Source organism: Lepidothrix coronata, unplaced genomic scaffold, assembly GCF_001604755.1.
Source record: "Lepidothrix coronata isolate B3197 unplaced genomic scaffold, Lepidothrix_coronata-1.0 Scaffold13, whole genome shotgun sequence".
Lineage (NCBI taxonomy): Eukaryota > Metazoa > Chordata > Aves > Passeriformes > Pipridae > Lepidothrix > Lepidothrix coronata.
In genome coordinates, this window is record NW_016690193.1 from 45,215 (window position 1) to 62,510 (window position 17,296).

General features: G+C 41.2%; 1 protein-coding gene across 1 annotated transcript; it reads right to left on the reverse strand.

The window, feature by feature from the left end:
- Positions 1 to 2,996: 2,996 nt before the first annotated feature.
- ETNPPL (ethanolamine-phosphate phospho-lyase) lies at positions 2,997 to 17,003 on the reverse strand. The gene is made up of 13 exons (XM_017805806.1): positions 16,873 to 17,003; positions 14,957 to 15,075; positions 14,635 to 14,794; positions 13,697 to 13,771; positions 12,150 to 12,243; positions 11,050 to 11,166; positions 9,261 to 9,343; positions 8,529 to 8,754; positions 7,499 to 7,653; positions 6,702 to 6,791; positions 6,360 to 6,490; positions 5,405 to 5,472; positions 2,997 to 4,538 (listed from the first exon to the last, which is right to left on the reverse strand). Exons 1-13 carry the CDS (start codon positions 16,926 to 16,928, stop codon positions 4,407 to 4,409), a joined length of 1,506 nt encoding a protein of 501 aa, XP_017661295.1. The 5' UTR covers positions 16,929 to 17,003; the 3' UTR covers positions 2,997 to 4,406.
- Positions 17,004 to 17,296: the final 293 nt, after the last annotated feature.

Below are 17,296 nucleotides of genomic sequence, written 5' to 3' on the forward strand. Positions count from 1 at the left end.
AACTTTCGGTGCTTTGTATTTAGAGTTTTCATTTAGGGCCAAATGTCTTTCCTTATGAAATATTAACATGAAGATTCTTCCTCCATAGAGTTGTTTCTCATGGACTTTGTAAGACAGCCTGCAGCTCTGGAAGCTGAACCACAGGCACCAAGAATATCAAATATTCCAGGTGGGAAAATACAAATGTGTATGGATAGCAGAGATAGGGAAATCCCGTCACGGTCATTTGGCCTTGTCTTCCCTTGCATAATCCTTCTGGCAGAGCTTGGCTGGCAGCAGCACAGGCCAGGTCCAGGTTGAAAAGAAACATTATTAGAACACCTGCTTAAGTCATCACTGAGAAACCTGGAAAATTAAACTAACTTTTCTGCTGCTGTGAGCTAATTTGCCCTGCTTGCAAGTCTAAGTAATTTGGTTTTTTCCAAGTTATTTTATTAAATGGAGAAAAAGCCCATAGAGGTAGGTTGAACATGCAGATACAATATGCTGATATATGTATACCCCGTACATAACCATACAGTATAATGAATACTATTTCACTGACATCCCAATTCCTTACTTGGTCTTCTCTAGTATAATGCCACTTGCAGCTTCCTTAACACGTTCTGTTGTTTTCAGCTCTTAGCTTAGAGTATCTGCAGCACTGGAAGCTTGCTATCCAAGAGATGCTTGTATGCATTCTTGTGTCCCATTTTGCAAGAGGCATTTAAAGAACCTTCTCCACTTAGATATAATTTTCTGATGGGTATTTTTGACTTCTTTTTCTAGGTCTTTTTTTTTTGTATGTTAGTGCTGAAAGTGCTGCCCCAGGCCCAGTCAGAATTTTGACCCAGACTTTTATCATGTTAAAAATGAATTTTTGTCTCAGCTTTATTTTTTTTTTAACAGAAATGCCTAGTGAATTGCAATGACACATGTAAAATAAGTTTTTCAGGCTCGTCCCTTGGTCCCCTTCATTTACCTCCTTTATTTTACCACATATAATCAGAGCTTGCTTCTTCTGGATGTGTGTGTAGACTTTCTTCTGGGCTTCGTGTGTTGGGGCTGTCTGTTAGTTCCTAGCCACCAATCCTAACAGTTGTGAAGATTATAAATGTATTATCTGATAGGAGGCTGTTGTATGCCTAAGAAACCATTAATCTAAAAAGCAGACAATATATAATACTCCTGCATAATTCTTCTGTTCAAAGTAGTCCTGTTGCAGTGTTGTATGGAGTTAAGGCATAATCTGTTTACCTGCCAGTTCTATGGTGTTGTGCTGACATGGCAACTTTTGATGCCAATTCTTCTCTCCAGAATAGTACTGTCTAAGGCACAGCTTTCCAACTCCATGCACCCTCAGTCCTGCTTGCTTTTATGTAGGGGAACTAAGTGGCAGTGGATTCAGACACTCAGTGTCACACTTTCATCAGTATTTGCCGCAAGCACCGTCCTCATCCCTTGTTCTAACCTGTCTGTTTGCTTAAAAGTCATAAACATGCAATATAAAAGTGATGGAAACAGTGGTAAACTATGAGAATGCAATTAAATTACCTTGTTTCAGCTTCCAGTAGGATGAGTTAGAGTTAAGATACATGTAACTAACTCCAGTGTGTGATGCCAACTTGAGATGGAGTCCTGCCTTTCCTTCACTCCACTATCTCTTACTCCCGTGTGAGGCTGTTCATGAGCCTTGCAGAAAGCACACAGTCTTATTTTTGTTTACACAAAGTTTAGCGAATTGAACTGGCTTATGGAGGTGTCTGATGATTGTAAGGGCTAGTGTGGATGTTGAAACATATGGCTAAAACCAGGAATTGCACAGCCAGGACAGGAGAGGTAGAAAGAAGAAAAAGGGAAACAGAGTTGGAAGGGGGGGGAACCCTTTCCTGTTTAGCGAAGGGAATCTATTTGATCAGTTCAGCTGACTGGAACTGCGCTCTCCGTGTTTAGCCTTAATCATTTCTGCTTCCATTCTCCCATCCCTTAGTCAGGCTTTTCTAAAAAGTAAGCCCTGCACAGTAGTGATTGTGCTTAATCTTGCGGGTGGACTCTGAGATACTGTGGGAATATTGATATAGTAATAGTAAGTCTAGTAGATCTAGTTCAACTCCTGGTAACTGTTGGATTGGTTCCTCCATTTAAATGAAAGTGGCTTTTTTCAGTGTGTCTCATAGGAGTGATATCCTCTCTTGTTTAACGAAACTAGGAGATTTAGCTCTAGGTAACTCTCACCTTGCAAAATGAGCAGAACCAAGAGGTAGAGAGCTTCCTGACTTGTGAAGCAGAAGCTGGGTTAAAAACACTGGTGAATTGGAGCAATGGTTGTTCCAAATATTTTGAACATGTGCAGAAGCAAGACACAGGTACAGGTAGAAGTAAAGAGACACAGTCCCCTTGTGTTTATGAGTTTGCAAACTTCAGATACACACACCCCCACACACCCACACCAGATTTAGTCTAATTGGATTTTTTACATCTAGTTCTTTGACATATTTTTTAAAATAAAATATTAATGACCTGCCACAACAGTCAGTGTCATAGTACATACTGCTCAGCTCTCTGCCTCTTAGCCTAAGACTTTTGATAAATCACACAAATATCGGCTTGCTTGAAAGCGCATGCTGCTGCTGCACACAGTGGATGAGGTATAACGTAAGTAGTGGCACTCCACACAGGGAGTGACCTAAGCTGTGCCTTTGGACATACCAAATTAGGTTGACTTATTTCCTTGTGTAGTTTCATTTTGGAAAAGACCTTGTATAGTTTCATTTCATTTCAGTGTCCTTCCTGGTGAAAGGTTAGCAGGGGCTGAATTATAGCAGCTGAGGCAACATCTGGCTTGGAGGGTAAGAGCTGCCAAGAGCTGAGGGCCTCAGGGAAACACAGCCTAATCAGTTCTGCTTTGACATGGAGACAACCTCCAACCAAAACTGAAGTTACTTCCCTCATCAAATAGGTGTTACTGAAGAATAAAATTAAAACAAAAAAACCCCACCTCTTTGCAGAGGACATCATAGTTATAAACAAGAGATTTATTTTTATGGAAGAATTATTCAAGCATCATGAAACAGAAAATAAGTCGGCTTGAGGATGGTGGAAGATGTTACACCAGAAACATCAATAATAATGTAGCAAATTGTGAAAATAGATAAGGTGCTCAATTTTCAGTCATATCAGTAAGATCACTAGCAGCAATTAGGAAAGAGCAGAATTGAGGGTATTAAAAAATTGAAGAGGAAATAAATACATTTTGTATTTTTTTCTGAAGTACAAACTATTTGTAAAGCCCCCCATATCCTCTATAGCATGGAGTTGTGCATGTATTAAGAAAGGGAAGCAGGGCTTTTGTGCTTTCATTGAAATTTAACACTGACAAGGAGGCAAGTCAAAGTATCTGCAGCACGAATAGGCAGTGGTTGCATGCATGGTTAATGCAGTGGTCCTCTCATTTTAGTAATCTATCCAATGTTAGCATAGCCATTTATTTGTCAGGATCCCATGCAACTGGTATGTGACTTTTCATCACCACTGACAAAAAGGAACAGCACTGCTTCGACAGGATCAGGCAGCAATTCCCCTGACTGTCAAAACAACTAAAATGAGAGACCTTTAGGTTAAATTCAATCAATCAGTGTGTCTGAAATTATATATACTCTACTTGCTTCTTTTATGGGCTGATAGGGTTCAATCTATAAACTTCTGGGAAAAAAAATCATAAAATCTTACTCTCTATAAATAGTTATCTATAAAAGTTGCTTTATTCATAGAAAATTAGACTCTTCATTCTCTTTGAATTTATGGTGAGAATGCCTTGCATAGACATCGTGTCTCTACCTACAGAGTGGTAGACTCTTAATAGAGCATTGTCGACATTAGCAAAGCTACTCTAATTTGCATCACCTGGGAATATGGTCCATAGGACCTAAGTTACACTGGAAGATAATAACGATTTCTTTCTCAAGCAATTGTTAAGTGAATTCAGCCATTAAAACATGGGAAGTAATTAACATCTCAATATTACATATTGAAATTTAAAATAATGTAAAAATAGCACGTTAAGCATATATTTTTAAACTTAATAAGACTGGCATCTGCTTTATGGTGGTTAAGCAAGTCAGATTCTGCATAATATGGATAAATCTGCAGTTTTCACTGAGTTTGTGTACCTGTATCAAGCCTGCCATTGGCACCACGGTATTTTTTTATGACTTGTCTGTTCTGGCACATCTAGATTTCAAACCACATGGCACAGTTGTCATGTATCTGAAAAGGTATTTTAAACCTACTGAAGCTAATAGGAATTCAGACAGTTTATGGAAGGCATGACTAGGCTTCAAACAGATCCTAAGACTCGGACTATTGCACTCTTCATCTCAAAAGCAAGACTGACACAAATTCAAATTGAATGAAGAAACTTTCCCTTTTCATGTTCTTATTCTTTTACTCGGCAGCGAGCGTTTTTTCGAATAAATCCCATTTTCTTGTCTGCAGGCAGCTCCATTCACGTGACCAGTGCTTTCATTTGCACCTTCTGGTTGAGAAGCCTCTTCAGCTGTCTGAAACAGGAAGGAAAAATCAGTGGAGGCATGTGCATGTTTTCCACCAGGCAACCATTGGACTTGGTTCCCATTAGATAGCTCTGCCTGACTCTGTGTTACTGGCACAACATCTTAGTTTTGAAAGAAATTGAACTGAATGTGTAAAAATGACTGTAAGAGGAGGCTTGCACTCTAAATCCAGTAATATCTAGATATATAACCAATAATTGATCGGGTCTCTGCATAATTACTACATCCCTAGACAGCTGAGCCATTGCTTTCTCACCTCCACATCACCACTGGAAAACCCACCAAGGGACAGTTTAGCAAGCTTTCCTATAAAGAGGGTGACATGTTTTCAAAGGTGTGAGAAATTATATGTGATTTATCCAAAGCTGAGGCTGCAACCTAAGAAGTCCTAATTTGGATGCTTGTCAGCCATTCATACTCAAAGAGCTACAGTGGAAACAAAATCCTTGGAACTGTCTGAAAACTTGGACACCTTCCAGGCTGAAGGCTTGCTTGGAAAGCCAAATATCCATCAGTAGCATGTAATACCTAGAACTAGCAACTGCTGACTGCTGTGCTCATGACTTCATACAGCTCAAAGTCTGGTTGGTCTTATTTGCACACAGGCAGATAAGGCAAGGGGCTCGCCTGTAGCATGTTTCTCGTTGTAGGTCTGTATTACTCAGCTCTTTTTAGATTTGCCCCAGTGAGACAATCCTCTCAGGTTTCTAGTAGCGAGTTATGTTCTGAGATCAGTTTCAAGGCGCAGAGTCACTCACGCTACCAAAAATTAAGTCATGCTCTACCAAAGTAATTTATACTTGCTTTGCAAGCACCTATCTGAATAAGAGTTAAAAAAAAAAATTAAAACATACTTTTCTTTTACACTGTATATTTGTAGATGCATTATTTTCTGTCTTCATTTCAGTGGCCTCTTCAATTTCTGAAAAAAAGTAATAATTACATTTAAAAGAACTGGGGGTAAGTAAGCACACAGTTAATTTAATAGCTGGCTGAAACAAAAAAATCAGCTATTCCTCTGGGAATTTATCACAAGAAGAATAACTGAAGAATATGAATACTTTCTAAATCATTTTTCTAGGCAATGTGATGAATCTATCAGGACTGTGTAGTTTGGGGTGGGGTGGGTTGTTAGAGAAAAGAATACAATTAGCAACTTGACTGTGGCATGGGGTATCAAATAGATCTTTCAAAGTGGAATTCTGCCTTTGTCCAGCAGGTTCATGGTAGTCTAATTCCAGCTGTTAAAATTTCAGAAGATAGAAGCATCTAATGTAGAATGGGCTTTGAGAATCCTTATGCTAATAGTATACCAGATATTATTTTCCCCTGGATTCGTCCCCAGATAGAAGATAAACAGAGCCTGAAAACCTTCAGGCTAATTTCAATGAGACAATCATGTTGCAGTATGCCAGTTAAAAAAAAAACACAAAAAGAAAAAAAAATAGGTAGAGCACATTATGGAAAGTTACACGAGTGTTTCTGCAGTGTGTTTCAGGCCTGTGCTGAATTAATATATGCACTCCTTAACATACAGCATATGTGACCAGAAATGAGTAATAGCACTGAGTCTGTGAGAGAAAGGATTAAGAACAGGATTTTACTTAAAGTTTGGATTAAGTACATATGGAGCTTTTTGTTTATTTATAATAATTGCATTATGAACAGCAGTTTGGACAAATGGTAAGAAACACAGTTTATTACTTTTCCTTGCATGTAATGGCCTAGGTTATGGTGCCTGGTGTTTTTAAGGGGTCATGGGAAAATGAACAAAGAAGAGTATTCCTTTGAGCTCTAAAGCACACATACCTGTAAGAAGTACATCAATTGTCTCCACTGCATGTTTTGCATCTTCCATTGTGAAACACATTGGTGGTTTAAATTTTAGAATATTTCTGTAGGGTCCATCTGCACTAAGAAGGATTTGATGCTCTTTGAGTCTGTGGAAAGAGGAAACATCTGTGTTAGACGTGGATATAAAACTATATTTTGTCCTGTCACACTCCGCAGTCTGAGACAGATTTTGAAAGTTTTCTTTTTCTGGTACTATGCTATCAAAAACTGCCCAAATTTAAACTGAAATCAATGACTAACTGCTGGAGAATATTAGAAGGGTTTGAACACTGCACATAGTCTTAAAAAACTATTTACTTGTAAATAAGATGAAGGGCTTCAGCTGTGGCTGGTGTTCGCTTTTGTTGATCTTTCACCAGATCCACTCCAACAAACAATCCAACACCCCTGGAGTAGAGAAAAAAAGTACAGACAAGTGAAATCCAGTATCAGTAACACAAGCCTTCTGCTGAAAATGTAATACCTGTTTCTAACAACTGCAGTTCCCTTCCCTGGAGTGCAAATACGGAAAGGAGCATGAAAGAGGAAACTTTCTCTTTGGTTATATTTTGGCTACTTCACACAATCAAATGAGATAACAGATATTCCTGGATAAATAAATTTAACTGTCTCATTAAGGTTACATGGCCAGTTAAGAATGATAGAATAATTTTCTTTCTCTCTTATCCTGCAAAGCCAGGGAGCTGTGGAAGACAAATAAGGAAAACCAAGAAGTATACAAACCCCACAACCCAACCTCTTCCCCACAGAAAACCCAGTGGTAGTAAAAAAAAAAAAAATCAGTGGTAGTAACATGGATGAAGAAAATCCACAGTAACATCTCCCAAGGAAATTGACCATAGATTTGAACAAGGTCTGCGTCATCTCATCAGTGTGCTGACAACTGGGTTGTCAGAGGCACATGGCTCTTTATCCTACTCTCCCAGAGCTTTTCTAGTGGTTATGCTTATACCTAACTAAGTTTCGGATAGTCCATTTTAAAAACGAGGTGTAGCAAAATCATGACATAGTGGTTTTGTGTTCCACTCACTCCAAACTCGTTGCTTTTCCTAGCAGAGTTATTTTCTTCTCTGACATTGCTGTAACACACCTACCTGATGTCTCCCACTAAGGGATGTTTCTTCTTTTGCTCAGCCAGCAACTCCAGGAGATAATTTCCTACACGTGTAGCATTTCCTTGGAGATCTTCTTTTTCTATTACATCCAGCACAGCCATTCCAATAGCACAAGACACTGGATTGCCTCCAAACTGATAGCAAGGACAAACAGGAAAACAAAATCCATCATCGAAAACAAAACCCATCAAAACAAAACATACATCTGTGTCTATCCAGATTCACTTGCCCTCTCCTGCTTGGCATGCTCATGAGGAAAGCTTGAAAAGGTGGGGATTTTGTGCCATTCAGGCTGTGGAACATCATCCCCCACACTTTGGGCAAGGGAGGGGCTCCCTCTTCCTCCACTTCGGGTCTCAGTAATTTGAAGACTTCAAGGGCTGAAACATTCAGCTGATTGCATGTGCAGGCAAAATGCTCCTGGGAAGGGCAGTGGGTGATAGATCCGATATTTCTTGAACTGGAGGGTATAAACTCCATTAAAAGCAGGGGGATCAATGGCAGCTGAGAAGAAGGCTGCGTCACAGGAACAGAAAGAGGGCTCAGTAAACAGGAAGAAAGCTGCACCACTGTGGCATGCATGCAGATGAAATGTTTCCTGGTAAAGGGTCACTGTTTTGTTAGGTGTCAGCTGCAGAGCAAGGTCTGCCAGGGCATGAGCTCTACCAGCACTGAGCCTATCCAAGAAAATGAAATTTTACATTATCAGCATTTCAAAGGGGGGAGAGGGAAAGAGGCATAAGGAAGAATTTATCTGTATGGATGTGACCTGAGATGCATTACTTGCCAGGGAGTTAGTGCTGGTCCATATGACGATGTACCATTTGATATAGAACACATTTTAAAGCCTCTCTACTTGCTTTTAGATGTTAGACTGTGGTTGACTTGAGCTCTTAGTAATGTGACGCAGTGATGGATGCAGATGTTGGTTGAATCACCCGAGCAACTTCTAGCTGCTAAATGCAGGCCAAAAGGTAAAAAAAAGGCAAAGCTTCACTTATGAACTTACTGTATTGAAATACTCCAATCCAGAAGCACCAAAACTTTCAGCAATTTCCCTTGTTGTGACTACACAAGACATAGGGTGTCCATTGCCAATGGGCTTTCCCATGGTAACAATGTCAGGTACAAAGTCTTCGCCTTGCAGCTGGAATGCCCAAAAATGCTTCCCAACTCTGCCAAAGCCAACCTGGACCTCATCAGCTATGAACACTCCACCTGCTGCACGCACGTACCTAAAACCAAACAGAATAGCTTGAAAGGCTAGTGCTGCAGTACATGTCTTGGATAGGCAATCAAGGACAAAGGAGTCTGTATCACAGAAATTCTCCAGTGTGAGACCAGGTTAGGAAAAAAAGAAAGAACACAGCTGTAGCTATTTTATAGCTATAAAATTTTTAGTAAGCTACATGTTAAGAAAAAAAACCTCTGACATTTTGATGAAAAATAGAGACACTATAATGGTACTGCTGGATTATAACTATGATGGCTTAATTTCATCTTCCATCAAACTTGTGGCTAAGAATTAAAGATAGGTAAGGAATGGCAATTATCTAGCTAAAAACAATTAGCTGATATTCCATAAAAAATGGAAGTGGAATCATACTCTTCAATAAATAGAAATGAACCACAGCCAAGAATAAGAGAGGTTAATAGCTGAATTGATTAGATAAGCCTACAGTGAAAAAACTATTTCTTTGGTTAATTTTTCAGTTATGCCCTTTTGAAGTCATGTACGTACTCTGCCACTTTCTGGAAATAGCCCACAGGTGGAATTACTTGGCCTCCACAGCTCTGCATGGATTCAGCTATGAAGGCGGCAATCTATAAGAAACAAACTCATGTGAGAGCTGTGTTCATCTACTTGGCCTTTGCACTGACATCTAACAGTCTAGAAATAAACGTTTAAATATGTGCCTTAATTTAGTCACGCAACCGGTTGGACAACTGAGGGCTCTTGAGAACAGCTACGGCTAAAGAATTTATTCATTCTGTGATCAGGAGTGCCCAGATTTGCAGTAGCCAGGGTCAATTTTGCAGCCTGATGGGAACACAAGGATCAGCATTAAGCCGTTGTCCTACAGTTGTTGAATTTGACAACACTTACTAGTGTCAGTGGATGTTGGATCAGGCTCCCAGGAGCTACATAAATTTATTTAAAAATTTCAATTTACGGGAGACACACAACAGTGTGTGCCCTTTTCCCTAAGAAGTTAATAAAACTTGCAGGTATATGTGGTGATCAGCTTTTTCGTTCAATTCTGAACACCAGGCAGAGGTGGGTAGAAGCTGAACTGTAAGATGACCTGTGGCTAGTCTCTGGGCACCCCTGCCTAATGCAAATAACTACACAAGTAAAATGCCAGCATGAGGTACTTGACAAAAGAGGAGAAAAATTCTACAGATGATATAATTCCAGTTGCTAGGAATGAAAAAGAAAGTTATTTTAATTCAAGAAGAGTAAGAGCAGCAGATCAGATACACTGGAACATCAAAATTTGTTTCTTGTCAACAGCAGAGGTCTATGCAGCAGAGATACGATATTACCCCAAGGTCTCAGCCATAAGTCTGCTATTTAAGGGATTGCATCCCCACACCACTTCTGAACCCCTCCCTGAGCATCAAGAGGTCTCTGTGCTGGTGCAGTCTTCCTGGAAACAAGGCCGAGCAGTAACGTGTAAAGAACCATACACTATATTTGAAGAGGCATGCTACGGCCAAAGAGTACGAAGCTTCCCATAGCATGTGAGGCTTAGCCTTTAGCACAACTTGTCCTGCCACAGGTCTATGTCACCAAAACCTAAGAAATATGCAAAAGAAAGGAAACAAGGGAAGAAAAAAAAAAACTATGCGTTAGTAGAGAATAAAAAAAAGTCAATGAAGAAACTAAAAGAAGAGTGATGTAAATCTATCGGTCTAGAAGGGAACATGTTCCAGTCTCCGCAGAAGTCTTCTGGGACTTCAGCGGGTTTTGGATCAAGTCCTACATGTCTCAACACACTAACGCCATCATATAAAACATTAACACACATTTTAGGTAAACCTGTTCAGAAATGGTCTGTTTTTATCAAGGTCATATTGTGCATGATTAAAAGTTTCACCTTTTCATATGACTCCAAAGTTATCTTAAGCTCCCAGCCTCAGAAATGTAGTATCAAGATTTTCTCCATGCCCCGGAGACTTTTATATATCCTTGCTAGAATTTGTGATGTAGTTTCTCAGCTGACCTCAAACCTTTTCCTAAGATATTTACAATCTACCAATTCAGTGCATACAATAGAATTTAAACTGCTGTGATTGTATCTGCATATATTCAACTGTATTATTGATCTTTCATTGATGCCTAGAAAAACTATGATAAGAGCATCAGGTAGAAAAATGACCCATTTTGAACAGAGAACGCATCATAGGAAAAAAAAAGGAGGGCAAAGTTTGTGAAAGTGAGTGAAGAAACAAGTCCTTAGTTGCCTGTTACATGCCCCCATGCCACATTTAATAGATGAAGCCTTTCTAGAGCACAAAACACACACCTTGCGTCCATTCTTCTGTGTTTCTTCAATAATCTTTTTCACCTCTTCAGCATAAGCACTTGCTGGATCTGGGTGGTCTTCCCTATATTTCCCTCTGTAGATATCTGGAGAAGGAGCCTGAAAAGATCAGGTTGTTTTTTTTTTAAAGGTCATCCTTCTATGAAACATTTATTTTTTTTTCTACTGCTCTGCTCTATTAGCTTTTCACACAGATAGGTAATAGGAGTTAGCACAGCCTGAATTTCTGCTCGGAACTGCAAAAAGACTTAGAGGAATTTAAACTCATTGTAACGCTGTGATGTGTTCAACAGTACTGAACACAACTGTTGAAAGAGCCATCATCTACCTCATCCACATTTCAAGATTGTCCTTCCTCTCCCTCAGGACACAATAATGAGTCCTCATACATCATCTTATTTCGGATTCTTACAGGAGATCCATTTCTGCAACTGGAGAATGGGGTTTTCCAGTCTGTCACTTCCCTTCCAGCATCCTAGTCATGGTACAAATCTGTATGACATTCAAGCCTCTACAAATGCTTTTGGGAGAGGTTCAGTAAACAAGAGAAAGGAAGTGGTATAGGAACATGGATACTACTGTGGCAGTGCAGTTAACGCAAGGAGGTCTAGATAAGAAAGACCTGCTTGGTGTACATTTCTGGGCTGAGAAAGATTATTGTCTTTGTAAGATATACAAGTTTAAGTTGAAAAAAATCACACTCACTTGGACACTCATAAGCCCTATACCCAGATCATGTAAACTTATGCAGTCTGCCTTTCAAGTTTTTGGAAGTAGACTCGAAGTCCCGCATATCTTTAGCCAAACCAACACAATGTATGTTGGCTAATTTTATCAAATTGTGTAACTATACAATGCAGTGACTAAGAAAAATTGTAGCACTTGAAGGAAATCAGCCTCACAGCTGAATACCCACTTCGAAATCCAAAAGCAAACAGTTTTGTCATATTTATTCCACTGAAAAACAGCTAAGCATATGTACTCTAGCATCAGCAGAACAAAATGAAAATGTATGTATACCAGAAGAGGGTAATTCAATATGCTGCATAACAGGCATAAAAATTACAAAAAACCACACTTACCACATGCACATACTCCTTCTTGCAGTCCTTTCCCAGCTGATTAAATTTATAGGGGCTGATGTCAATCAGAGATGTAACATGGCCATGGTAAGCACTGCATGAGTGTTAAATATCCAAGTCAATTTTTACCAAATGGAGAGAAAAGCTAAACTTACAGCTGTGCCTATAAATAATCCAGAATCAGCGACTGCATCTGCAAACAGTAGCACCGTTTGCAAATGGAACTTAATTTAATTTACCCAGTCTTTCTCTCAAAGGCAGTATGAAATCGCTGTTGACTTTAGCTCTCTAGCAAGACTGGAAGCAGGAGGGTTTTTGCTTGCATAAAATCAAGTGCCAGCATGAGGACAGACCAAGATGATGTCCCCTGGATCACATCACCTCCAAAGTGGCTGCCCTAGTAGCCTTACCTAGCAGCAGTGGGTCCAGCTCCTTCATTTCCAACCTGTGGGCCCCACTCTGGCCAACCCAAGTCTTGCAAGCTAGACCCCAACACCATTGCAAAGACTCTCAAGAGTGTACATTGCATTGGAAAGAGAGGATCTTATGCAGCAACAGCACGTTGATATCTGCCCTGAAGACCCTACAGGATAGATGGTTTGGCAGAAGGATAAGGATATTATTTGAATATAAAAGCTTTATACTGCAGAGTATGCTAAAGCTGGTTACTACTGAGGCTATTTTGATTTAGAAATGAGGAACCAGAGCCTTCTGAGCCTAAAGCATGTAGCAGATTCATTCAGGGAATAATCACTTCTGTTCAGCCATAAACTTAAAGGGAACCTCAAACCAAATCAGACATCACAATCTCATAGTAGCACACACGTAAGTTAGTGTGTTGCTAACAGGGATCTGAGCTAACAGGGCTAACAGAGATAGCTGAGTCAAACAAGTTTTTGCTGTTCAGATAGACATGTGCTCTTGCAGTTGCTCTGGCTGGACTTTCTAATCACAACCTGAGAAGAAGACCCAGCACTACAGCAGTGTAACCAAACCTACAGCTGAATCAAGGATAGGAAAACCCACTAGAAACATGGTTGGCCACCTTCCCTATGGCTGACAGCCCTCTCAATGCATCCTATTTGGAGCCACTCGATTTTGTATGCATACTTGCATTCACTGGAGGAGAGCTGAGCATCAGTGCAACACCACTGCAAAGCTACAGCATCTTTCTTCTTGACCACTGAATAATTATTTGTGCAAAATCAAACATGTCCACCAAAGCATGACAAACAGAAGACTTTTTTCCAGAGCAGCCCAGTGACCAGACAACTCATTGCTGTTGAAAACCAGCATTCAAGTCTCCTGAATTGCTTTGGGAGTGTCTGTGGGAAATGCCCTCTAACAGGTGACCGACCTTCTGGGGTGACCGACAAGCTTATTTTTCAGAGATCTTCAAAACTTGTTTTTATCCAAATGCAAAAGCAACAAAGCTTTTCTTTCAGCAGGCAGGGGAGTACAAACAGCAGAGGGTTGTTGCAAAGGTGCTTCTGAAGTAATGGCAGGAGTTGCTGGCTGAATTCACATAAGGTACTCTACGTACTTACTTTTCAAGGGTGATCACATCTTGGTACCCACGGTACTGCCGAGCCAGTCGTAAAGCAAGATCATTTGCTTCAGACCTGCATAATAACAGACACAGCAGCAAAATAGTGAAGAAGTACTTCCAATTAAAAGGGTATTCTGACACAGAAGACGATGCATGGGACTAATGGACATAATAAAACAACACAGCAGGCTCTGTTACTATACAGATTACAATGCTAAGGTTGAGACTACAAGTGCCATGTAAGGGGGCAAAGAAAAAACAGCTCTTTGTATAAACAGCAAACAAAGAGATGCTTTATTCCTCTCCCCCGGTTTGTTTTTAGATATTTACGTCCTCTTGGTACAAAGGACACTGCTTTGCAGCTGAGAACACAATGCAGCCACAAGCCCTTGAAAAGTAATGCCCCATCTCCCACACTCCACAATGTTTCCACCCTCCCTAGCGCTGGCACCATCAGGCAGCAGAGAATGCAAATCTGCAAGCAGGAAGAGCACTCAAGCTTCCAGACTGACCTGTTGCAGCCCCTCTGCTCACAGGTCCCTACAGGTTGTCTCTTCTGGTAGCAGAAGTAATCACAGACTAACAGACTGCCTAAAGAATACTACTAATTTCCAAGGTTATGTGTCAATTTACGAATGGCATTCACCAATCTGTACATAGTGGTCACCACTTTGTAGTCTTAATTTCCTTTTCTTGCTTTTTTCCACCCCCACTAGTGTTTAGCAGGCCAGTTTCATGTTTTGGTTTGCTTTCTTTGAGCCACCACACTAAACATGACAGTTGCAAATAAGAAGGAAGTTTTGACCAGTACTGTAAATATTTTTGTCACATATTACTAAGTCCTACTTAGTAAGATTTAGACCAAGCTGCCCTGAGTGTCGATCTCAAAGAGGAGCAAAATAGTCACAATGGAAAAAAGATACTATTCAGACATACCCAGAGTTAACAAAATAGCAAACAGAGAGTTTCTCAGGCAGGGTGGCTGTAAGACGCTGGGCATACTGAACAAGGTTGTCATGCAGGAAGCGGGAGTTTGTGTTGAGCAGTTCCATCTGTTTTGTTGCAGCCTTTATCACATATGGATGACTGTGGCCAACTAAAGAAGAAAATAATTAGCTATTACTAGCAAGCAGTTAGATACTGAACCACACAAGGACGTTCAGAGAAGCACTGTGAGCATCATCACTTGGCAGAAGTGTGTTCTGATCCCTATTAGAAATTAAAGAACGGAAGCAGTCTCACAAGTTAAACTGCTTACCATGTGCAACGTTGTTGATGCAGTCTAAGTATTTTTCTCCTTTCTCATCAAACATATATTGGCCCTGAGCACGCACGATCTTCAGAGGGTCCTTGGCAAAGAAAACTTTGCAGGAAGGCCTAAAAAAGAATAATTATAAAATAACACCATTTTAGTTTTCTGTTGTTCCACCTGCTTTGAATGTTGAGGGAGTTGATCTTTTGCAGCTCTGGAGACAACTGCCTCCCTCTGCAAAGTGCTTGTGAGTCATTCGGGTGGTGGTCAAGCAGGGGGCTCTTGCTGAAAGTGAAAAAAGCCTCCCCACAGGAGGAGGCTTCCCCAGGCACAGTGGGAACAGAAAGAGGTCTTTAATAAGGGCATTTTCAAAGCTTGACTTGCAATTGGTTTCACAGGAGCACATGGACTGCATGTCATTCCAGGTCCTTATATGTGCTGTTCCGTTTCTAGGCTGTAGCTCTGTTTGTTTACATGCCTTACGGACATCTATGGCCAAATAACTCACTGGGACTAAACCAAGTTGTTAAGCACTGTTTTATACTATAGCCAAAAATTCATTACGCAATGGATGACTGTAGCATATAGAAGTCACAGTCAAGAACAAAACACTGATGCCTTGAAGGCTTTATTTTCGGATGTGCTGAGCAGGTCCTAAAAATCTCACTATCTCATGCTTTGTATAAAATCTTTAAAAGCAGCTTTTTATAAGCACCTAAATTACACTGACGTCCAGCAAAACTCAGGCTCCTTATAAAATTACCCAAAGTACCCTTTAAACACTTCCCCAACACTCCCCATCCCCCGGAGAATGTGTCAGCTAAGTAATTATGTTGAATGATATTACTGAGCAGAAGGAAAGTCTTCTGAACTTTTAGCAATGTCTATATGGCCTTGGATAAACACAGTTGTTTCCAGGTAAACCTGGGAGTTATTGTTTGGTATACTGAGATTATGAACTTGTAAAACCTGTGACTCCTAGAAAGCGATTTCTTGTAGTTTCTTGCCCTGTTGCATCGATTTTTTCCTGACACCTTCAGTTATTTCTCTGGTATGCTTTAAAAGCAGTGCACTACATCATCATTGGCCATTTATTAACTGAAGATTTTTATGCTATAGTGTATCACTTCATTCTGTGAAAGTTTGTTTTTGTTCACCGAGCACAGCTCAATCCTACAGTCCCTTAACAGTGAGCTGCCCTTAAAGAGCTGTCAATGTTCTCTCTTTATGTGGTCATGACTTTTATGAATCTCTAGCGAGTTATGAATCTTTAGTGAGCTTTCTATATATGCCACACATTTAAGATGCAATCAGCAAAATAGACAGCACTGTTTTTGACAACCTGGACTTATTTTTCACTTGGTAACACCTACTAAAGAAAGAATTAAAGCTGCACATTCTGGAGGAACTAACATTGCAGCACAGAGATAGGTGCACAACCAAGACTATCATTCAGGTCTTAGCTGCTGGCAGCCCTCCTGCATGTCCCCTGTGTCGCCCAGCTTAAGGAACAGCCCACCTCCATTTAACAGAGACGGCTGTTTTTCAGGTGCATGCAGTTTATTCACAAAAAGAAAAAAAAAACCCTGCACAGCCTCATTTTACACATACACCTGGGTACCACATTCTGGCTGCTCGCTTTGATCTATTGAAGAAGTAAAGTGGCGTTTGATGCGCAGGGTTTTAATTACTGCAGCCCGCCTAGGGAGTGCCAGGTGACCCCCGAGACCTGGCAAGCCGGAGGGCTGACAGGTCCTGTGTGTGTTCGTGTCCCCCTCCCCGCCGGGTCTTGCCCTGGGGCCAGAGGGGCTGCCCAGCACTGGCAGCCCCCGGGCAGCGCCGAGCGGGTCCGGACGGGCGCTGTCACCAGAGCCCTCCCTCCTCCTCCCCCCTTGCCCCGCTCCCGGCCCTGCCACCCCTACCCGATGTGCTTCCTCCGCAGGGCCAGGGTCTCCGCCTTGCTGTAGCGCTCCTCCATCCTGCAGGCACGGCACGGCACGGCACAACACGGCACAGAAGGACACCGTCCGTCCCAGCCCGCCTGAAGGTTGCCCGCCTCTTATGCCGGCGCCGGCCCCGGCCAAACTCCTCCTCCCCGCCTCCCTCCCGCCTGCCTTCCCCGACGGGACGGAACGGGACGGGACGTCCCGGCTGCCCCCCATCCCCCTGCGTTTTCCTTGTGGGCGACTCGTGTTTCCTGTTGAGCTGAGGCGGGCCAGCCGCGGGCGGCCCCCGTGCCTTGGAGTTTCGTGGTGGGATTTTTTTGTTGTCGGTTTGGGTTTTTTGTTTTGTTTGATTGTTTTGTTGTTGTTTGGTTGTTTTGGTTTGGTTTGGTTTGGCTTGGTT